Genomic DNA, 23,654 nt, shown 5'->3' with positions numbered 1-23,654 from the left:
AAACATTACAGGTGTTTCGTCCCTACTGTCAGCCCAGCTTTGAGTTCCAAGATAAATGAATGTAATTCGTCGAAATCTATAATCTTTATTAATAAACGAAATAATGTATAATTTGGTGCTAAAAGTACTAAAGTACCAAATTTGGTACTTACCTGATATAAGTCGACTTATATTCTCAATAAACTTTGTTTTTAATAGAAAATGACTTATATTCTTTGTAAATTTTATTTTATTTTTAGTTATTGTTCATCCAATCGTAATTTTTATCGATAACTAAGTAATATAATATAAACTATATTGCAAAAGCTAATTATAAGATAATTATCAAATTATATTAATTACTATTAAATTATCTAAAGAACAGATACTTAGTTCATAAGATAGAGATATAATTCGTTTCACAAAAATAAAACTAATATGTTAGATTTCTATATCAAGTAAAACAATGCAAAATTAGAATTATAGTGGAAAATTTCATATTTGATTCGATTCTTTTTAACCACATAACAATTTTTTACAAGTATCAATTTAATATTGATATTAATATATTAATTTTAATTCGTGTTTTGCACGGATTATGAATAATTCTCAATATATATTAATTCGATATTTTTAGTCTCGGGCCCGTGTGTCGCACAGATTATCAACTATCTATATTAATAAGTAAATCATGTTTAGGTCCCGAATCTTGGTACTCACTAAAAAATTATATAAATATTTTTAAAATTTTATGTAATAAAATCTCAACCGACAAAAATTAACTTTACTCTCTGTAAATTTTATTTTCCTTCAATTTTTATTTGTAGCAGAACATCCAAACGTCGGTTTACTATAAAATAATTTAGTAAGTTAACATGTCATATTTATATAAGTAAATAATTAGGTGCATACATAACTATAACTATAAGTTGAAATTTTACAGTTACACTTAACTTCGATTTTTTTAATTACATATTTTAACAGCATTTTATATATATTATATTTAGATCTATATTTTGTACGGATTATGAGTTTAGTTTTATGCAGATACTATTACGTACTATTATTTTTAATCAATTAATATGCTTACAAAGCATATTCTGTAAGCAAAACCTGAAACCAATTTATGATCTTTTCCAGGCCAGTTCTCTACCATGTGAAACCAATTTATGATTTAGCACTTCCCAGGCCAGTTCTTTGTGATCTGAAACCAATTTATCCATGATTACAAAGCATATTCAACAAATATTTTAACCATTTCACGTAATATGTAAAACATAATATAAATGTGATTAAAAACATCCTCAGGACACACCAATTGATTGAGGTATATCGGTTTTGTCTTTCTCATTTGGATTTCAATAATTTCAAGTCCAACAAATTGATTCGGATCACAGGATTAGCAAGGCAATATATTGAGCAGCAAAAGTAGGTTATCGCAACTAAATTCAACAAACGCCACTGTCATGGTCCCTGTTCTTATCGACATTACACTGGTTGTTGTGAAAACAATAATTGGATGGACAGTGATCTGTTTTATAGGGACACCATACACATGCTCTTAGTAACTAATATAGAATAAGCTAATGCCAGGAACTGTTATCATCAAACACCCCTTCACCCTGGTATATTTTTAAAAATACTACTAGCTTTAAAACATAGAAATCTAGTGAGAGGCACAAGGTTCTTCATTCCACTATTAATTTGCATTCTTGTAATTTATAATGTTAATTTGTCTATGATCTGGAACCGGGCAATCCATGCCAAAGAAGCATATTCCGGAAGCAAACCCAGCTCAAATAAACAGACATGAAGGACGAACGTACAACAAAGGTTAAAAAGATGATGTTCAGCATATCAAGCTCCAAAAAAAACATGTCTCTGGTTTAAGTTTCAAGTTTCAACAGGTGTATCATCTGGTATGCAACTAAAAATGGACCTAATGAAATTGTAAACCTCAAAGCCAAAATTTGGCAAAGCATCTGTTCTTACACACTACTACACTAGGCTGTTTATTTTTATTCCCTTGCAACATTTGGCAAAACTGAGTTCTAAACCAGGAGATTCACACAAACCACATTACAGGTGTTTCTTCCTTACAACTTGGATACACTGCTTGACTCCTCTTCTTAGTCTCTTCGTTTACTCCAACCCGGCTATACACTGTCAGTACGGCTTTGAGCTCCAAGATGAATGAATGTAATTCGTCAAAATATGGATTAGTTGCGTGTTTGGTATCCTCAATCCATTGCATAACTTTCTTGTATGGCCTTAGTATTCGATTACGATCATTTTCAGGTGTACCTAAATTCAACAACAATATGTTAGACATTGCTCTTCAGTTATTTATTTTTTTGCATTTCTAATCATGCTCATATTATTTTACTCGGACTTCTTCCTAAGAAGCAATTTTAGCAAAGCTTAAAATGAGGTTACTCGTAATTGTATAATTTCGCATACTAAGCTGAGATCCGCAGTGGATGGATGGAGTGTCCCAGCAGTAAAAAAAGGTTTCAACAGACAAAGTATAAATTGATCGACCACACAAAACACGACACTCTTTCAGTGTTGAGGACATCTTTAGCTAAAGAAAAGTGACAGTGTTCATGATAATTTTAATTTAGAGCATCTTTTTTTTTTGAAAGCCTCTTTGTAGGGACACCAAACACATGCTTTTATTAATTATTATCCACAAAAAGGCACCACTCAGGATGTGAAAGCATCTCATAGGCAAACCAATGAATTAAAGCTTTTATTTCTGTAATTCTGTGCACAATAGACCTTACAAATCATAAATTAGTATTGTTCTTGTTGTAGTTACTTCGATTACCTTCAGATCATAAAGCTTAATACAGAAGAATGGTTGATGCAATCGTATCTCTTGCAATTGAAAAGCTTGGTGCAATTATTGCACAAGAAGTTAACATTCTACTAGAAGTGAAAGATAATTTAAGGTGGCTCAAAGATGAATTGCGCTACCTCCAATCTTCCATAAGATCTGCAGAATCAAGGCAGGAAGAGGAGCAAATTCGCATCTGGGTGGAGGACATTAGAGATGTCGCCAATGATGCGATAAAAATCCTGAGCGATTTCAGTGCTCACCAACAAGAATATGCAGCTCCGAAACAAGGTATCTGGGATCGTGTTCGGGCCTGTTTTTGCTTGATCAAAAAAGAAGCTACACTTTATGATATCGGCAAGGAGATAGATTCAATCAAGAAAAGGATTGAAGTGATCAAGAATAGGCGAAATGAGTACCGTATTGACAACATCTTAGCCACTCCAAACAAGCAGCAGAAAGAGAGAACATTGTTGAGAATAACCGCCATTAATAACCAGGTGGAAGTGGTTGGCTTCGAGGACGATTTTAAGACTTTGATGGGGGAGCTTAATAGCGAGGACCTCTCCTCAAAGTCATTTCAATTCACGGAATGGGGGGCTTGGGCAAGGCTTCACTTGCCACAAAGTTGTACAACTCTAGCGAGTTGAGAAATTTTGATACTCGTGCTAAGGTTTGTGTGTCCAACGAATATAACATAAAAGATGTTTTGAAGAGAATAGCGAAGTCCTTTATGGGAGCTGAGTACGAACAAAAGTTGTCAACCATGGACGAGTATGATTTGCTGCAGCACCTGCCAGAGTTACTGCAAAGTTGAGGCCGATATCTGGTTTTAATTGATGATATATGGGAAATAAAGGTTTGGGACCAGATTAAGATTAAGATCATCATTACCACCCGCAACAAAAAAGTTGCAGAGATGGCAGATGGCAAATGTTTTGTCCATCAACTCCGTTTTCTAACGGAAGATGAGAGCTGGGAATTGTTCTGTAAGAGAGCAGAACCAACAACCCCATATTTGAAAAAATTAGGAAGGGAGATGGCTGGTAAGTGTCGAGGTTTACCACTTGCAATTGTGATACTGAGTGGCCTACTATTGCACAACAGGACCAATGATTTTTGGTTAAAGGTTAAGCAGCATATGTGGAGATATTTGAAGGATGTTGGCTCTTTTCAGATTGAAGAGATACTGAGTTTGAGTTATAATGACTTGTATCCCCAGATGAGAGACTGTTTTCTCTACCTTGCAAGGTACCCGGAAGACTATGTGATTAGCTCGAAGGAGTTGAAGCTTCTATGAATTGCAGAGGAATTTTATCCGAAGGTGAAGGAGTAGTCATGGAGGATCTTGCTAAAGATTATCTGAATGAGCTAATTAATCGCAATTTGCTTCAGGTAAATGATTTGGGACCAGATTAAGATTGCTTTTCCAAACCAGAAAAACGGTAGTAGAATCATCATAACCACCCGCAACAAAAAAGTTGCAGAGATGACAAATGTTTTGGCAGATGACAAATGTGTTGTCTATCAACTCCGTTTTCTAACGGAAGATGAGAGCTGGGAATTGTTCTGTAAGAGAGCAGAACCAACAACCCCAAATTTCAAGAAATTAGGAAAGGAGATGGTTGGTAAATGTCGAGGTTTACCACTAGCAATCGTGGTACTGAGCGGCCTCTTATCACACAACATGAGCTATGATTATTGGTCAAAGGTGAAGGAGCATATATGGAGACACTTGAAGGATGATGACTTGTCTCCCCAGATTGGAGAAATACTGAGTTTGAGTTTTAATGACTTGTCTCCCCAAATGAAAGACTGTTTTCTCTACCTTGCAAGGTACCCGGAAGACCATGTGATTGATCCAGACGAGTTGAAGCGTCTATGGATTGCAGAGGAATTCATATCAGAAGCCGAGGAAGGTGAAGGAGTAATCATGGAGGACATGGCTGAAATCTGTTTGAATGAGCTGATTAACCGTAATTTGCTTCAGGTTAATAATTTGCAATGGAACGGACAAGTTGAGTGTTGCCGGGTGCATGATCTTGTCCGTGATCTTGCCATGAATAAAGCAAAGGAACACAAGTTGTTGGTCGTATGGGACGCAGGTAAACACCATTTATTGGAAGGGCAATCGCGTCATGTCATTTACAATGAAATAGGTGAGTACTTGAAACTAGTTGAGCGTAGATTTGATGCTTTACGTTGGCGTTCATTGGCAGTGGTAAATTATTTAAGTGGTAAAGATGAATTAAAAGAAATGAAGTTGGTGTGTGCGAAATTCAAAAATCTTAAAATCCTAGATATGGATAGGGTACACTTAAAGAAAATACCAGAAGAAATAGGAGATTTAGTTCACTTAAAATACTTGGGCTTAATGGGTCCTGAGATGTATTCTCCAATACCTATAGAAATTCCAGCAAGTATAGGCAAGCTTAAAAAGCTACAAACCTTGCACGGTCGGTGGAGAACAGACTACACAGTTCCTCCGGAGATATGTGAGCTTCATGAGTTTGAATATAGGTAAGCACCAAACAAAGTTGCAGACTCTTGATCGTATAGAGTGTAAAGAATAGATGAAGATTAATCTCACCAACCTCCATACACTCTGTATATATTCTATGATTCTATTAAATTTGATTTTATTTTTTTCACCCTTTGCTTTAACCTTTTCTTTGTTTTTTATTGATTTTTGGTTTAACTCCTTTTTGAATTTTATTATAACTTTAATGTATAATTTTTATTCTTCTTTTACTTTTATATGACTTATAATATTATATATATTATTTTACCCGTTTTTCAGTTGCAATTCTTTTATTAATTTGAACTCAATAATCCTATTTCTTATATAACTCAATAGTATATTTTAATAAAATAATAAATTTTTTAAAATCGTATAATAATTATGATATTTATATTATAATCATAACACAAATATCATACTATTTGGGTTGGGTTTTGTTAATAAAAATTAGAAATTTTAACAGAACACTTATATTACTATAATTTTAAAACACTCTTGGAACGAAAAATCAGATGTATGTAATTGGGTTGCCTATTGAATTTTATGAACCTATTTAATGGGTCAGTTTATGAACTTATATATTTTAAAATTTAATATTATAAATAATACACTTATTTAGACATACTTATTTTTTAACAAATATATTTAATAAAATATTAAAATAATAATTATTTAAAACACCCGTACATGGCACGAATTTTAGGTTAATATTTATTATATCAACTTTCATCATAATTTCATGTTGGTTCTCCACAAATATATAATATTAATTTTAATTGTATTCATTCTTGATCTTTAATAAATTTAAATTTTTAACATCAACGTTTTAATATATGTCCATTGTCCACGTATGACTGATTATCTAGTAGTTCTTAGGCTTAAAATTTCTAAACAAAGAAAGATAGAGTAATTTAATTCAAGGAATTACAATTAATAATAATAAGATTATTTTTCCTGTATAATAGTTCGGGATTATAATCCCAAAAATGCTTGACAACAGCATCGGCTAAGCAACATGGCCTAATGAATGGGTAATGGCCCTTAGTATCACAATTTGAGAAAAAAAGACACAGAGCTCCAAAATGTACCACCTAACCACTGAGTTAGCTCTAACGTTCTGTATATATTATAAACGCAACTAAATATCACGTTTGTGAGTGATATAAAAGGCCATTTTATAACATCAGTGATATTTTGGGTCTTTTCTCTCCAAATTGTGAGAATAAGGGCAATGATTCTGCTCTACTTGACTATGATCATCATCTTCAACTGTATGTCAAGAATAAAGGTCACTGCCCATGAAATTCTCGGTATGTATCTCCTCCTCAATTTTTATATTTAGAACTCTTTTGATTACAAATTAGCAAGAATGTTTGCTTAATTGTGCTTACATTGATCTCATGATTGTTTGCTCTTTCATCCCAATAACTAGCATAATAACCCGTGCGAGACACGGGTCATTTTCTAGAGCTTTTTTATATACCATACAATTATAATTTTTTTAGAACAATTCCAATAATATCCTTATATAGGCTCTCGAGTCAAATTTTGAAGAAATAGAGATAATATTTTTTCTCCAATAAGTTTCATGTCCCCCTCTATAACATTAAAAATTTCGAATGTTTCCTCACTTTTAGGAGTGAATATCACATCAACTATTATTATATTATATTTTTCTTACCCGTTATTTTATATTTAATGAATGAATATAAACAGGGTAGTAAGTGTACGTTTAAAACGAAACGATGAAACTTAATTTGTAGAATGCCGTTTGTATGTTTACAAATAAAAAGGTAAAAATTAACATACATGTTGATTACAGAGTTGACCAAAATCTTTAATTTTATTTAAATAAACTATATGTACTGCTCTTTATTATTACTGAGTTCACTACTAACTTACAATTGACATACTCAATTTAAAAAGATAAAAAATACATAATTGAATTCAGAATGCCTTGCAATCATAATATACAATAATATAAAATTTACATTATTGTTAATATTAAAGTTGATTTTAATGAAAAATATTAGTTTTTGAAATTCAGCGTATGTATGTATCATGTATGTATGGTAAAATTTTAGTTTTTTATTTACACTACTGTTAAGAAAGTAAGATTAAGTTATACGTATGTGTGTTAGCATGTAAATTATTACTAGCATAATAACCCGTGCGAGACACGGGTCATTTTCTAGAATTTTTTTATACACCACACAATTATAATGTTTTTAGAGTAATTCCAACAATATCCTCTTGAGTCAAATTTTGAAGAAATGAAGATAAACTTTCTCTCCAACAAGGTTCATGTCCCCCTCTATAACATTAAAGGTTTCCAATGTTTCCTCATTCAACTATTATTATATTATATTTTTCTTACCCGTTATTTTATATTTAATGAATGAATATAAACAGGGTAGTAAGTGTACGTTTAAAACGAAACGATTAAATTTAATCTGTAGAATGCCGTTAATATGTTTATAAATAAAAAGCTAAAAATTAACATACATGTTGAATACAGAGTTGACCAAAATCTTGAATTTTATTTAAATAAACTCTATGTACTGCTCTATATTATTATTGAGTTCACTACTAACTTACAGTTGACATACTCAATTTAAAAAGATAAAAAATACATAACTGAATTCAGAATGCCTTGCAATCATAATATACAATAATGTAAAATTTACATTATTATTAATATTAAAGTTGATTTTAATAAAAAATGTTAGTTTTTGAAATTGAACGTATGTATGTATCATGTATGGGAAAATGTTAGTTTTTTATTTACACTACTGTTAAGAAAGTAAGATTAAATTATATGTATATGTGTGTTAGCATGTAAATTATTGTATGTTATATCTCTTAGTAAATTATAATGGTTTCAATTATTTATATGCTAAATATCTGATTTATGTACATATATAATCATTATTAACATCTAGTGAGATAATTGATTACTTAACTAACATGCATTTATAATTATTCAAAAATTAAAATTATGTAATAAATAAATTGCTATTATTTATTTATGATATTCACATTATCACTGACAAACAATCCATATTTATTTTTACGCAACCGGGTATCAATCATGGTTGTAACATAAAAATGAATTATATATTTTTAAGACTTATTATTGATATTCATGATTTTTTTTCAAGAATTCGAAAGAAAAATAGTAATTATATCGTTATTTAAACTATTTTTAAGTTTTTTTTATTACGACTCTAATATTCCTTCATATAATAATTTGATAACATTTTATACTATTCTCCTAAAATTAAAAAATTCTAGTTCGATAAAATTTTATAAATATCAGTTGAACTTGTTAATTCCTTCAAATTACTGAACAATATATGTTTTTTCCCTAAATAATATAAAATGCATTGATTCAAATGCTACAATATCGTATAGATATAACTTTTATTTAAATAATTCAAAATATTTGTACAATATTATCTTGATCAATGAATATTGCTGATCTAAAAGAATTCATTTTTAAAAGCTAGTTTTTTAAAGTGAAAAATGAAAAATAAATCGATTTGGTATATCATTGTAGTTTTAACAAATCTCGTGAGATCTCAATTCAAATTTCAAATATTCTTAAAATCAGGACAAATCCCAAAAATAATAATACGTTACGAGTGAAGTTAGTAATTTTAATATAAATAATCAATTGACTTGATCCTATAAAGACCTCAAACACATTAATTTATATTAACACAAGATATTAAAAAAATTTCACATAGAATGTGACGATATTTTTCGGCCGAGCTTGTAATTTTAATTTACTAAACGTAGAATGTGACGATATTTTTTGGCCGGGTCATGTAGTCAAATTTCGAGTATTTTTTAAATAATGGGCCAAATCTAAAATGCATTGACTCATTATAATTCGAGTTTATCTAAATATGTAATACCAATATAAATTATTTGTATATAAGCGATCCTATTTTCAATATTTTTTTAAAAAAATTATATATGTACATTTTAATTACTTTTTATAATAAAAAATATGTTAAAAATATATGAGATATATTTTCAAACTAAAAAATTATTAATAAATAAGATAATAATCCATTTAAGTACTATGTCTAATTTTATATCTGTTTTTAAAAAAAATTATGTATGTACATTTTAATTACTTTTTATAATAAAAAAATATGTTAAAAATATATGAGATATATTTTCAAACTAAAAAATGATTAATAATTAAGATAATAATCCATTTATGTACTATGCCTAATTTTATATCTGGAATTCAATTCTTTAAAATTAACTGTACAAATATTTAGCTAACTATCTTTTTTTTACGTAATTCAAGTAAGTATCTTTAAAGTTAAATAAAATATTTATTTAGCACACTTACATATTATGTGTATGATAAAAAACACATGTGAGAATATGGTGTAGTGGTAAGAGGTTATATAGTTGAATGAAATAACCTGAGTTCGATTCCCACAAACCACGTCTTTTATATAAATATTAAAAATAGGTTTCACATTATCACTGACAAACAATCCATATCTATTTTTTACGCAACCCGGTATCATGATTGTAACATAAAAATGAAATATAATTTTTAAGACATATTATTAATATTCATGATTTTTTTTCAAGAATCCGAAAGAAAAATTGTAATTATATCGTTATTTAAACCGTTTTTAAGTTTCTTTCATTACGACCCTAATATTTCTTCATATTATAATTTGATAACATTTTATACTATTCTCCTAAAATTAAAAATTTTCAGTTCGATAAAGTTTTATAAATATCACTTGAACTGGTTAATTCCTTCAAATTATTGAACAATATATGTTTCTTTCCTTAAATAATATAAAATACATTGAATCAAATGCTACAATATAGTATTGATATAACTTTTATTTGAATAATTCAAAATATTAAAATAATTCAAAATATTTGTACAATATTATCTTGATCAATGAATATTGCTGATCTAAAACAATTCATTTTTAAAAGTTAGTTTTTTAAAGTGAAAAATGAAAAATAAATCGATTTAGTATATCTTTGTAGTTTTAACAAATCTCGTGAGATCTAATTTCAAATTTCAAATATTCTTAAAATCAGGAAAAATCCCAAAAATAATAATACGTTATCAGTGAAGTTAGTAATTTTAATATAAATAATCAATTGACTCCTATAAAGACCTCAATCACATTAATTTATATTAACACAAGATATTAAAAAATTTCACATTATTGGTAACATATTCTCACCAAACTTGTAATTTAAATTTACTAAACGTAGAATGTGGCGATGTTTTTCGGCCGGGTATGTAGTCAAATTTCGAGTATTTTTTTAACAACAGGCCAATTTCTAAAATGAATTGACTCATTATAATTCGAACTTATCTAAATATGTAATACCAATATAAATTATTTATATATAAGCGATTTTATTTTCAATATTTTTTTAAAAAATATATATATATATGTACATTTTAATTACTTTTTATAATAAAAAATATGTTAAAATATATGAAATATATTTTCAAACTAAAAAATGATTAATAAATAATATAATAATCCATTTATGTACTATGCCTAATTTTGTATCTGTAATTCAATTCTTTAAAATTAACTGTACAAAACTATCTTTTTTTTGCGTAATTCAAGTACGTATCTTTAAAGTTAAATAAAATATTCATTTAGCACACTTACATATTATGTGTATGATAAAAATCACATGTGAGAATATGTTGTAGTGGTAAGAGGTTGTATAGTTGATTGAAATAACCTGAGTTCGATTCCCATGAACCACATCTTTTATATAACTATTAAAAACAGGGGTAATTTAGTCTTTTCAATGAGACTTTTTAATCTCATGAATTTATACCCCTGTTGGGCTATTATATATAGAAGACATTGTGTAGGTTGATCTCTATTCTTAGATCCTTGCTTACATACATAGACTGCATAGGATCCCCTGTGATCATCTATATTTAGCTTCAAAACAGTAATTTTCGATACAATATATTACTATGCAGCAATATGTATAAATTTTTATTCTCTTTTAAGGCATGTTATCAAACTCAAAGTTCATATTTAGTTTCTTCAATTAAGGCTTGTCAAATTCATCTTATTCCGTTGCTGTTTCAAATTATTTTGTCCTATAATAAAGAACTCGAGCAAACTCATGGGCAGTGTACGTAAAAATGCTCATGATAATTTGTTTGTTAGATATCATACATTCTTTGCAGTCTTGATGGTGGGGTATCTTAATAAATTTTAATTTGTTTGAAGACTAAACTACAACACCCTCCCCGTCGGTTCTGGAAAGGTATATGTATTCTACTTACTATCACATATTTTGTTTTGCTAGACATAATAGATATTTATGTAAATGTGATGGAATGAACTTAAGCCGAAAATGAGTTAACGGTAAACTATTTGTGTCAGGTTTTAGATACAAAGTGAATATACACCTGACCTATAGTTTAATGCTTTCAGATATGCCTTTGATTTGATTGAGTCAAATTACAAGGTCTGGGTACTTTAGGCTGGTGTAGGAAAACAATTCGAGCAACTTGAGACATTTTATAGATCATTCATTGGTTGTAAAAAAATATGTATTCTGAATTGCTTTTGACTTCATATATGCCTGAATGTTGATTGCAAATTCGAAAAAAAACACCTTATGTTAAAAATTACAAAAGATTTTGAATGCAAATTATAATATTTTGGTTTGGTAGTCTACAATTTACATGTTTCTTTCATTATTATAATGAACTAATTCTTTCTTTAAATTATGAATTTATTGTTTTTGCTTACAACCTATTTATTATCTGCATGTGAGCTACAAGCATTGAATCCACCTTTGTTGCCCTACTTCATGTGTTAGAAAAAGTGGATTATATATATAAGACAATGATCAAATATAAACTAAAATTAAAATAGAAACTTAGAACTAATCTAAGCCATTAGATCTACCTAATCTAATGGTCCCCCCTAAATCACACCACCCAACTATCCTGCACCCTCCCACACCCAATTTCAGTTTTTCCCCTCCGTTTTTAATTTGATATTTCCCGTTAAACCGTAATTTTTTTTAAAATCCGATTTCACTGTATTTTTCTACATCTCTCAACGATCGATTTGCATATCATATGTGTTATATTTCGAATTAATTTTAAAAAGAAAATTATTTGGTTTCTAGTTTCCATTCTAAATTGGTTTCTATTGTAGTAACCCCCTATATATATATTATCATGCTACTGCTAAATAAATAATTATAAATTGATAATAAATTACAATAGCACCGGTGTACACTCCTAAAAGAACGTTTGCATTGCAGGCTTGTAAAGTCTGACTTAGATGTATAAAGAATAATGAGGCCATTTCATGCTATTTGGAACAGTCAATAAAAATTAAAGTAAGTTAAACTATTATAACCAGTGAGAAAAATTGTTCCTGAAATTAACTCGGGAACTTTCCTGAAATGCAAGTGTATTTTAGTATAGAATAGTAATGGTATTTTGGTAAATGCATATAATATTATGTAATTACTACAATACCCTCGAGTTCTAAAATGAGACAAAATTTTAAACTCGGGAAGTGTATCTAGGAAGTGCTTCTGAGATAAACTCAGGAACATCAATGTCATAACCAATTGTGCTCGGGTTTTTGTTGTTGTATAGTCTTTCCTGCTGCAATGTGCCACTTCTTTGTCTCCTTTAAAAAGAGTCAGGAAGCATGATATTTGACTCTTTGTCTTATATTTAGCCTTTTATATGCCAATCATAGTTTTATATAAGCCATTTTGAATGCGCTTGAACATTTAATGATCTAGCCATGCGGTAATTAGTGAAGTTGCTATTTCTGGAACTAATAGTAGTTGGAAGCAGTCATATTCCATAATAGTTCACTTGCAATCTTAAAGCTCTGGTATATCTCTACTAATTGATATTTCTACTGAGCATGAGCATATTTCTTTGAACTCTTTATCTTTAAAGAGTAACCGATATATTGTCGGTTGCGGTTGTCTGCAGCTGCAAGTCTATATGTGGTTTATATTTGTTTATTTAACACTTGGAATGGAAAGTAATGATGATAATGCAGCTGACAATGCAAATAATGTTGATGGGAATGCCACCTCTGCACCAGCATAAGAAAGACTCAAGGAGAGCACAAGCAGACCCGAGAAGAGCACATATTTTTCTGCAATTACTTTATTATTCTGTTATAGAAGGGGACCATCTACTCTTTGTATTTATCTAGTAGTATAGCTAGGGGTAATGCAGACTTTTCTTTCCAAGGTTGTTATCTAGGATAAGATGTCAAGGAATAAAAGGACAAACGTACATGTAATCCCACATATGGGAATTTGCTGAATTTCTAGTAGATCTGCATTCTCATATCCTCTCTTTTTCTTTCTTCATAGCTGATCATTTGTAAATAATTATTTAGTCCTCATGGTATCAGAGCTGCATTGATAGCTTGAGAGCAGATTGTGATAAAAAAAGAGAATAGTTTTGTATACAAATCCTGAGTGTTTGTTTTGAATTTCTAGTACAGTGCATTCTTGTTTCTTGCACTGCTTATCGATTGTCTTCTAGAAATCATGGCCTTAGGTAGTAAATTCACATATACAGATCTCCAAAACCCCTTGTTCTTACACCCTTCAGATGGCCCAACCTCAATGAGTGTGTCCAAGCTGCAAGGGCCTGTTGATTACAGAGCTTGGCGACGACAATTTGAGATCCAACTTTTAGCTAAAAGAAAGTTTGGTTTTGTTGATGGCTCTATTCCTAGGAACACATCTGATGCCGCAGAAGCCGCTCAATGGGACACTTGTAATAATATGGTAATCTCCTGGATTCACAACAATATTTCTGATGCTATTAAAACTTCTGTATTGTTTATCACTACTGCTAGTGATATATGGAAGCAGTTGGAAACAAGGTTTTCGTTGACAAATGGTTCTCGAAAATATAAGTTAAGCAAGGATCTGTTTAATTTTAAGCAAAATGGAATGAAAGTTTTTGATTATTTTACTGGGTAGAGCTGTTTGTGGGAAGAATTAGAATCTCTAAATATCCTTCCCGCAGTCACAACTATGACTCTTGACATTTCAAAACTGCTACAGGCTATAACGACTGTAAAAGAAGAATTAGACTTATGGTGCTCAACGCAGTCAACTTTTGATGAGTGTGCCTTTGTCTTCTGTTGAAATGGCATGTGCTACTATGCAGCAAGAGGAATCTCAGAGGGATCTTTTAAACCAATCTGTAGCATTTGATGGTGATGCAGCGGCAATGTACAGTAAGGGAAATGGTGACAGGTCTTTTGGTGACAGGTCTTTCACCTGTGCAACTTATGGTTATAGAGGTCATTCTCAAGAAAGGTGTTGGACTGTTACAGGCTACCCTAAGTGGCATCATAAGTATCGAAAGTTTGGTCAAAAATTTAACTCTCAACAAGGTAAATGGTATGGGACACATAAAGCATTCTCTCCTAATGCAGCTAATCACGTGCAGGGGAGTGTGTCTGAACAGTCTGATTTGAAAATAACTCCTCAACAACTTGAACAATTGATGCAGCTTCTTCCTAAGTGTGCAGTGCAGAAAGGATCAGAAACAGATGAGTTGGACTTTGGCTTCTCAGGAATGGTCAATGTCAACATTGTCAAGGCCCCTAAATTTGAGTGGATTATGGACTCAGGGGCATCAGACCACATGGTTTCCTCTTTAGAAAATATGATAAATGTCAAGGCTGCCCCATCCTCTTTACTATAAAGTTACCCACTGGTGCTAGCACTCCTGTTACTCATATAGGTGATGTGGTGCTACCTAATGAACTTAAATTATTCAATGTCTTGTATGTTCCCCAATTTAATCATAATTTGCTTTCAATTCACAAGCTGGCCAAAGATATAAATTGTGATGTGACATTTCATTTAAAAGGCTGTGCTATTGTTGACTCTGCCTCAAAAGAAGTGGTGGCTACAGGAGAGCCGAAGGAAGGGTTGTATTATCTGCAAGATAAAAGGGTTGCTGACATGCCTATGTGTTTGACTATTAAAAGTATACAATATACCCTGTAAAACCAATGATTGGGACATGCCTCACATTCTAAATTGCAGCATCTCAAATGTGTTAAACCTTTTATTGGACAGCAAGGTGAAGTGTGTACAACTTGTCCAATGGCAAAGTTAACAAAACAACCCTTTAAGCTCAGTCATTCTCTGGCACAGAAGGCTTTTGCACTTGTTCACACGGATATCTGGGGACCGTACAAGGTGGCAACCAGAGGAAAATATAGATTCTTTTTAACCTTGGTGGATGATTACAGCAGGGTGACCTGGGTCTATCTATTGCAGAGGAAGTCTGACTACTTGCCAACTCTTGTCACTTTCAAGGAGTTTGTTGTCACTAAATTCAAAGGTACAATCCAAACCATACGCTCTGATAATGCACTTGAATTTTTTGATAAAGCATGTAATGAGTTTCTGGCTAAGCATGGCATTGTGCATAAAAAGTTATGTCCCTATACACCACAGCAAAATGTTAGGGTGGAAAGAAAGCATAAACATATTTTAGAGGTTGCTCGAACTTTGAGGTTTCAATCTGGATTATCACTTTCATATTGGGGTGGGTGTGTTCTTACTGCAGTACATATAATTAATAGATTGCTTAGTGTTGTGTTGGATTTTGCAATTACTTATGAAAAATTGTATAAAGAACCTGCTACCTATGATCACTTTAAAGTTTTTGGTTGTCTAGCTTTTGAGGTGAATCCTGATCATAGCAGAGACAAATTTGAAGCAAGAGGGGTACCCTGTGTATTCATTGGCTATCCTAGCTCCACAAAGGGTCACAGATTTTTAAACTTTGTCACATCACAAACCTTTGTTTCTAGACATGCTGTCTTTGATGAAACTATATTTCCTCTAAACATAAACTCTGCAAATACATATGTGCACCCTTTACCTACTACTATGCCTGTGCCTAACCAATCTACTTATTCTGATGATCTTGATTTTGACTTTGATCAAGATTTGTCTCAAAACTCCAACACAACTGTTACTCTATCACCTACTCCTGAACCTACAACAAGTACCACCCATACTGAACAAACTGTTACAGCACCAACCCGCATTCTCCGCAGAACCACCAGACAATCAAAACCCCCACAATGGTTGGGAACTTTTGTGTTAAACACTACTGTGAGTGCTTCTGCAGTTGTTGACCATTCACTTACAAAATCCTTCAGTTGTTTTCTTGCCTCTATTACTCACCATAAAGATCCTGTTCATTTTCATCAAGCTGTGACCCATGATCACTGGATCAATGCCATGAATGTAAAATTGGATGCTCTGGAGCTGAATAACACATGGGAGATTACTGAGTTACCACTTAACAGAAAAGCAATTGGCTGCAAGTGGGTATATAAAACAAAGTTTAAACCAGATGGAATGATTGAGAAATACAAGGCTCGATTGGTAATTTTGGGGTGCAGACAGACCTATGGTATAGATTACAAGGAGACTTTCGCTCCGGTTGCTAAGATGACAACTGTCAGGGCCATACTTGCTATTGGAGCGATGCAAAACTGGTATGTTTATCATATGGATGTTTCGAATACTTTCTTGCATGGATCATTGCATGAGATTGTTTATATGAAGATGCCTCCAGGGTACTCGGGAATTGGAAGTCGGATCCCACATTCTCAAGGGGAGTTCAATCTGAAAATTACATCACATCTGGTGTGTAGATTGAAAAAGGCCTTGTATGGCCTCAAGCAGGCGCCACGGGAATGGTTCGACAAGCTGTCTGATACCTTGCTTGCTGCTGATTATGTGCATTCCAAAGTAGATTAAAGCCTCTTTACGAAGGTACAATCTGACACTATTACACTTATACTTATTTATGTCGATGATCTTTTGATCACTGGCAATTGTGAGAAATCTATTGCTCAACTTAAAGTGTCGTTGTGCCAAGCCTTTCATAAGAAAGATTTGGGGCCAGTCACCTATTTTTTGGGATTGGAAATTGACAGAAGTGTGAGTGGTTTCTTTGTCTCCCAAAGAAAGTATGTATTGGACTTGATAGACGAGTTTGGCATGCAATCTGCAACACCGCTCAAGTTACATATGGATCCGCATGTCAAGTTGACTCGAGAAAAGGGGGATTTGTTGTCTGATCCACAACCATACCAACATTTGATGGGGAAACTTATTTATCTTACTCGTACGAGACCTGATCTGTTGTTCCCTGTGCATAATCTTACACAATTCATGCACAAACACACTACGGTCCATATGCAGGTTGCTAAAAGAATTCTTCGCTATCTCCTCACAAATCCAGCTCAGGGTATACTTACTGCATTCTGTGATAGCGATTGGGCGAGTTGTCCCACTAGCAGAAAATCAACCACTGGCTACTGTGTTCTGCTGGGTTCCTCACCAGTTTCGTGGAAAATAAAGAAACAGGCGGTTGTTGCTCGCTCTACTGCTGAGGCGGAGTACCGTGCTATGGCTTTAACTTGTTGTGAGGTCACATGGCTTTCTTCATTGCTCAAAGACATGGGACTTTCAAATCTCCCACCAACTGTTATCAAGACGGACAACCAAGCTGCTCTATCCATCACGGTTAATCCAGTTCTTCATGAGCGCACGAAGCACATCGAGTTGGACTGTCATTATATAAGGGACAAGATTTATGATGGCTCCATTGTTACTGATTATGTTCCTACCTACATGCAGTTAGCTAATATACTTACGAAGCCCTTGACTGTGAAGCAGCACAACTATCTTCTTAGCAAGATTGGAGCCTCAGTTTCACCTCCGCTCCACTTGAGGGGGGGTAATATTGATAATGCAGCTGACAATGCAAATAATGCTGATGGGAATGCAACCTCTGCACCAGCATAAGAAAGACTCAAGGAGAGCACAAGCAGACCCGAGAAGAGCACATGTTTTTCTGCAATTACTTTATTATTCTGTTATAGTAGGGGACCATCTACTCTTTCTATTTATCCAGTAGTATAGCTAGGGGTAATGTAGTCTTTTCTTTCCAAGGTTGTTATCTAGGATAAGCTGTCAAGGAATAAAAGGACAAACGTACATGTAATCCCACATATGGGAATTTGGTGAATTTCTAGTAAAAGTAGATCTGCATTCTCATATCCTCTCTTTTTCTTTCTGCATAGCTGATCATTTGTAAATAATTATTTAGTCATCAAGCGAGCCTTTAATTAATCTGGCCTGAACTAAACATGAACAAAAGTCAGTTGGAAGTGTTGAAGATTAATGTGATGCAATATCCTAGCTTGGATTAATGTCGGATGCATGTCAAAATTGTATCATTATCGCAAAGAGGAACAACTCTTTATTTTGCACCGAGGCATCAATTTGAAGATCTTTTACGCATCATTTAGTATTATCAAATACTCTCTCCGTCTCAATTTATCTTTCTTGTTTGACTTTTTACGGTCAATTTATCTGTCTTGTTTGAATCAATTTGGCCATCAAAAGTCAAATAAGATAGATAAATTGGGACGAAGGGAGTATAAAAATAATGTGCAACTGGCCCTCTGGTTATGTCATATAAGGTTTTAAACTAGGTTGTATACTTTTGTACGGAGAATCAACCAAAATAATCTAATAATTTGAAGTGGTTTTTGAAAATTATTTCAAAGGACTGAATCGTTTGTAATGTATAATACTCCCTCTGTTTTTTAATATATGACTTTTGACTTTTCGGCACACATATTTAGAAGGGTTGACCACATAGCTAAAATTATTATTTTTAAGAAATTCTTTTTTGAATAAAAATATGAGATAAAAACTTTTATTCACAAAAAGAATTTTTCAAAAAAAAATATTTTAACTATAAGGTCAAACCTCCTAAACATGTGTGCCACAAAGTCAAACGTCATATATTAAAAAACAGAGCGAGTAAATATGTTGAAGAGACTCTTAAACCTATGGTATCAAAATTGATGAAAAGTCTTGTTGAATTTTGTGTAAGAAAATAGCACTTCTTATGTTTTAGTTTTACTCTATGTAATTTCAAAATTAGGGTCAGTGTTATGAAAATCAAGCTCATTTGCAATCTCTAGTTATCTCACGAATGAAAAACTTATACAAAAAAGTATACTAAACTAAATAATTTACTAATACTAAACTAAATAATTTACTAATATTTTATAAAAGCATAAAAATTTATCATGTCAAGATAGGTTTTCTTACTATCTTATTATTTGATCATTTTTACTACTTCACCTAATTAATCAATATACTTATATAAATGAGAATATGGGAGCGTTTATGTGACGCCTCTCAATTGTCTCATTCTATTTTTCTAATTTTCTCAATTTTTTGAGTTAATAAATATCAAAAACTACAATTAACTTATATTATTCTAAATATATTATCATCGTTCGTAATATTCTCCTAAATTTTTTATAAAATCTTGCATTAAGATTTTTCAAATCAACTTATCATTTTATTCTCCTAAAACTTCTACTTTTTATTTAAATCAACTTATCATCTTGATATTCTCATAAATTTCGTTTTTAATACAATTTCTCCTCTTTCTCCTCAAATCAACTTACTATATTCTATTTTTTTAGCATATGAAATATTACAAAGACGGATATCTATAAATATTTATCATCATTTATAATATTCTCCTAAAGTTTATACAACATTTTCTATTAATATTTTTAAAATCAACTTTGTCATCATAATATTCTCCTAAAATTTCTAATTTGTATTTAAATCAACTTACCATCTTCATATTTTTCTAAATTTCATTTTTAATATCATTTCTCATCTTTTTCTTAAAATCAACCTACTATATTAATGTTTATTTTAATTTTTAACCCATAAAATATTACAATGACAAGTATCTATAAATATGTTTTCTCAGTATTTTTTAAAATCGTTGTATAACTATATTATATATGTTATAGTAAAGGAGAAAACGAGGATGGTTAGGGGGCGCCCTTCATATATATTTTTGTAATTTTCACAATTGTTTATATTATTAAATAGAAAAAAATATTATATTGATTATTAACTAATAAATAATATAATTTTATGATATTATATTTATTAAACTTATTGGAGTAAACATGTTTAATGAGATAAGGATTTTTTAAATTTTTTAATTTATTATATTTATTCATTATTCATAATTTTATAATGAAAAAGATCGGATAAGAAATACAAAAAAAAGAAAAAAATCGAAACATGATTTTAGAAGGCCGCTGCGAATCGCGATTTAGTAAACTAGTTTTGGAATAATCAAATTCCATCAATACAAAATCTTGAAAAACAAAACGTGTTATTTTACATGGACACTTCCAAAATGTGAAAGCCACTTTATTCTAATTTAATCCTTCTTTTAAATTCAATAATTTCTCATCTTTATTAAAATCTAACTGCACTAAAATTGTCGTGTCACAATATTAACCACAACTAAGTTATATGCACATCCACATCTTTCGTATCGGCGTCATTGCTAACATAACGGTAAATGTCTATATATAGGCTTTGAACTCCTCTTCTCTTCTCATCAACTTACACAAAATATTAACTTCATTTGCAAAAAACACAAAAAAAAAAACTATTTTTATATTTTTGAGGTTTCAAGATTTTTAAAATGGCCAGTGAATTAAGCAGTGTGCAATCCATCCATGACTTCACTGTCAAGGTTCTTTCATTTCTTTCTTTAGGTGTAAATTTTTCCGTCGTAATAAATTTTTTCGTAGTAAATGGTAGTGTAGGTTGAATGAATGCATTAAAAATGTTTGACTGATGATTGCAGGATGGCAAGGGTAATGATGTAGAGCTAAGCAAGTACAAGGGCAAAGTTTTGTTGATTGTCAATGTTGCATCTCAATGGTATGTTATTGATTTATCAATGATGTCGATGTTCTGTGTACAATAGGTCACATGTTTTATTTCCGCTACACTTCATAATATCCCGAGGATTTAGCAAAATGTTCATTTGTTAAAGAAGTGTATTGGATTATGATTTGTTTGCTTTCATGTGCAGTGGCCTTACCACTTCAAACTATACAGAGTTGGCAGAGTTGTACAAGAAGTACAAGGATCAAGGTTGGTTTCACTGACATGAGTTTAAGATCAAGCTTGTGTTAGCTGAAGCTGTTGTTGAATCCTTGCATTTGTTTAGTGTTTTTCGTGATTAACAATCTGGTGAGTGACTTTACAGGACTAGAGATTCTTGCATTTCCATGCAACCAGTTTAATGGACAGGAGCCTGGGACTAATGAAGAAATTGAAAACTTTGTTTGCACTCGTTTCAAAGCTGAATATCCTATCTTCAGTAAGGTACGGATTTTAGTACGCGTTTTGATCTTGACCTGCAGTATGCTAGAACTGTTTTATCTGAGAAATTTATGTGGTTTTTCGATTGTTTAGGTTGATGTGAATGGATCAGATGCTGCTCCGTTATACAAGTACCTCAAGTCTGTCGAAGGGGATGAAATTGAATGGAATTTTGCCAAGTTTTTAGTCGATAAAGATGACAAACTTGTTGAACAGTTACTTGCATGTCATCACACAAGTTAATTATATTGTGGCTAACATACCATTCAATTATCCCAAGCAATCTTGGTCGGTCATTGTTTGAAGGTCATAAACATAACTTCTGTGAAGTTTTTGTAAGTCTTTTTTTTAATATATTTTATAAGTCCTTTTGATTTACTTTATTTTGTTATAAAATAATATTTAAATTATTTTACAAAACAAGTCTAGTTGGAACAAACTCGGCATGAAATAACTAATTTTACATCTAATACTACTAACATAAATGGTACTATATTCATATTTTAATGGTAAAATATCTAACTTAACTCTTTCCTATCTCACCTAATCGTACAAGATCATGGACCCGTAAACTCTCAACTTCTCCATTCCATAGCAATTTATTAACCTGAAGCAAATTACGATTAATTAGCTACTTCAAACAATCTTCAGCCAAATCCTCCATGATTACTCCTTCACCTTCCTCGGCTTCTGATATGAATTCCTCTGCAATCCATAGACGCTTCAACTCGTCCAAATCAATCCCATGGTCTTCCATTTGGAAACAGTCTTTCATTTGGGGGGACAAGTCATTAAAACTCAAACTCAGTATTTCTCCAATCTGGGGAGACAAGTCATTATCCTTCAAGTGTCTCCATATATGCTCCTTCACCTTTGACCAATAATCATAGCTCATGTTGTGTGATAAGAGACCGCTCAGTACCACGATTGCAAGTGGTAAACCACGACATTTACCAACCTAATTTCTTCAAATTTGGGGTTGTTGGTTCTGCTCTTTTACAGAACAATTCCCAGCTCTCATCTTCTGTTAGAAAACGGAGTCGATGGACAAAACATTTGTCATTTGCCATCTCTGCAACTTTTTTGTTGCGGGTGGTTATGATGATTCTACTACCATTTTTCTGGCCTGGAAACGCATCTTTTATCTGGATCCATGCCTTGATGTCCCATATATCATCAATCAACGCCAAGTAGCAGCCTCTATCTTCAAGTAACTTTGTCAAATACTGCAGTAAATCATACTCATCCATGGTTGACATATATTGTTCGTGCTCAGGCCCCATAAAAGACTTTATTATTCTCTTTAGAACATCTTTTATGTTATAATCGTTGGAAACACAAACCTTAGCACGAGTATCAAAATTTCTCAACTCGCTAGAGTTGTACAACTTTGTGGCAAGTAAAGTCTTGCCCGAACCCCCCATACCGTGAATTGAAATGACTTTGAGGGAGAGATTGTTGCTATTAAGTTCGGCCTTCGAAATCTTAATTTCGTCCTCGAAGCCAACCACTTCCACCTGGTTATTAATGGCAGTTATTCTCAACAATGTTCTCTCTTTCTGCTGCTTGTTTGGAGTGGCTAAGATGTTGTCAATACGGTACTCATTTCGCCTATTCTTGATCACAAGGATCCTTTTTTGGAGTTACTCAATCTCCTTGCCAATATCATAAAGCATAACTTCTCTATTGCACACGCAAACACAGGCCCGAACACGATAAGATACCTTGTTTCGGAGCTGCATATTCTTCTTGGTGAGCACTGAAATAGCTCAGGATTTTAATCGCATCATTGGCGACATCTCTAACGTCCTCCACCCAGTTGCGAATTTGCTCCTCTTCCAGTCTTGATTCTGCAGATCTTACGGAAGATTGGAGGTAGCGCAATTCTTCTTTGAGCCACCTTAAATTATCTTTCACTTCTAGTAGAATGTTAACTTCTTGTGCAATAAATGCACCAAGCTTTTCAATTGCAGAAGATACGATTGCATCAACCAT

The 23,654-nt window shown here is 32.0% G+C and overlaps 5 protein-coding genes across 5 annotated transcripts; 4 read left to right on the top strand and 1 right to left on the bottom strand.

Annotated features, from left to right (window-relative positions):
- The first annotated feature begins 2,838 nt into the window (after nt 1-2,838).
- On the top strand, nt 2,839-4,118 carry LOC141671548 (uncharacterized). The gene is made up of 2 exons (XM_074477819.1): nt 2,839-3,423; nt 3,678-4,118. Exons 1-2 carry the CDS (start codon nt 2,839-2,841, stop codon nt 4,116-4,118), a joined length of 1,026 nt encoding a protein of 341 aa, XP_074333920.1.
- LOC141671547 (putative disease resistance RPP13-like protein 3) lies at nt 3,642-5,342 on the top strand. The gene has a single exon (XM_074477818.1). It carries the CDS (start codon nt 4,218-4,220, stop codon nt 5,340-5,342), a length of 1,125 nt encoding a protein of 374 aa, XP_074333919.1. The 5' UTR covers nt 3,642-4,217.
- Nucleotides 5,343-13,922: 8,580 nt separating this feature from the next.
- LOC141671546 (uncharacterized) lies at nt 13,923-14,363 on the top strand. Its single transcript, XM_074477817.1, has one exon. The coding sequence runs from the start codon at nt 13,923-13,925 to the stop codon at nt 14,361-14,363; it is 441 nt and encodes a 146-aa protein (XP_074333918.1).
- Nucleotides 14,364-20,874: 6,511 nt separating this feature from the next.
- Nucleotides 20,875-21,902, top strand: LOC141671544 (putative phospholipid hydroperoxide glutathione peroxidase). The gene is made up of 5 exons (XM_074477816.1): nt 20,875-21,021; nt 21,136-21,212; nt 21,367-21,428; nt 21,544-21,662; nt 21,753-21,902. The coding sequence occupies exons 1-5, from the start codon at nt 20,971-20,973 to the stop codon at nt 21,900-21,902; spliced, it is 459 nt and encodes a 152-aa protein (XP_074333917.1). The 5' UTR covers nt 20,875-20,970.
- Nucleotides 21,903-22,609: 707 nt separating this feature from the next.
- On the bottom strand, nt 22,610-23,654 carry LOC141671543 (putative disease resistance RPP13-like protein 3). The gene is made up of 2 exons (XM_074477815.1): nt 23,384-23,654; nt 22,610-23,238 (listed from the first exon to the last, which is right to left on the bottom strand). Exons 1-2 carry the CDS (start codon nt 23,652-23,654, stop codon nt 22,610-22,612), a joined length of 900 nt encoding a protein of 299 aa, XP_074333916.1.

Source organism: Apium graveolens, chromosome 7, assembly GCF_009905375.1.
Source record: "Apium graveolens cultivar Ventura chromosome 7, ASM990537v1, whole genome shotgun sequence".
Lineage (NCBI taxonomy): Eukaryota > Viridiplantae > Streptophyta > Magnoliopsida > Apiales > Apiaceae > Apium > Apium graveolens.
Note: the sequence above shows the minus strand (reverse complement) of the source record. Positions and strands in the feature narration are given on the sequence as shown.

Bases quoted from the DNA above. Each gene is read 5' to 3' on its own strand.
- LOC141671543 (XM_074477815.1), bottom strand. From the start codon at position 23,654: ATGGTTGATGCAATCGTATCTTCTGCAATTGAAAAGCTTGGTGCATTT. The intron at 23,239-23,383 runs GTATCTTATCGT...ACAACATCTTAG, and splicing joins ATATGCAGCTCCGAAACAAG to CCACTCCAAACAAGCAGCAG.
- LOC141671547 (XM_074477818.1), top strand. From the start codon at position 4,218: ATGATTTGGGACCAGATTAAGATTGCTTTTCCAAACCAGAAAAACGGT.
- LOC141671546 (XM_074477817.1), top strand. From the start codon at position 13,923: ATGGCCTTAGGTAGTAAATTCACATATACAGATCTCCAAAACCCCTTG.
- LOC141671544 (XM_074477816.1), top strand. From the start codon at position 20,971: ATGGCCAGTGAATTAAGCAGTGTGCAATCCATCCATGACTTCACTGTC. The intron at 21,022-21,135 runs GTTCTTTCATTT...TGATGATTGCAG, and splicing joins TCCATGACTTCACTGTCAAG to GATGGCAAGGGTAATGATGT. The intron at 21,663-21,752 runs GTACGGATTTTA...TCGATTGTTTAG, and splicing joins AATATCCTATCTTCAGTAAG to GTTGATGTGAATGGATCAGA.
- LOC141671548 (XM_074477819.1), top strand. From the start codon at position 2,839: ATGGTTGATGCAATCGTATCTCTTGCAATTGAAAAGCTTGGTGCAATT. The intron at 3,424-3,677 runs GCAAGGCTTCAC...TGGGAAATAAAG, and splicing joins TCACGGAATGGGGGGCTTGG to GTTTGGGACCAGATTAAGAT.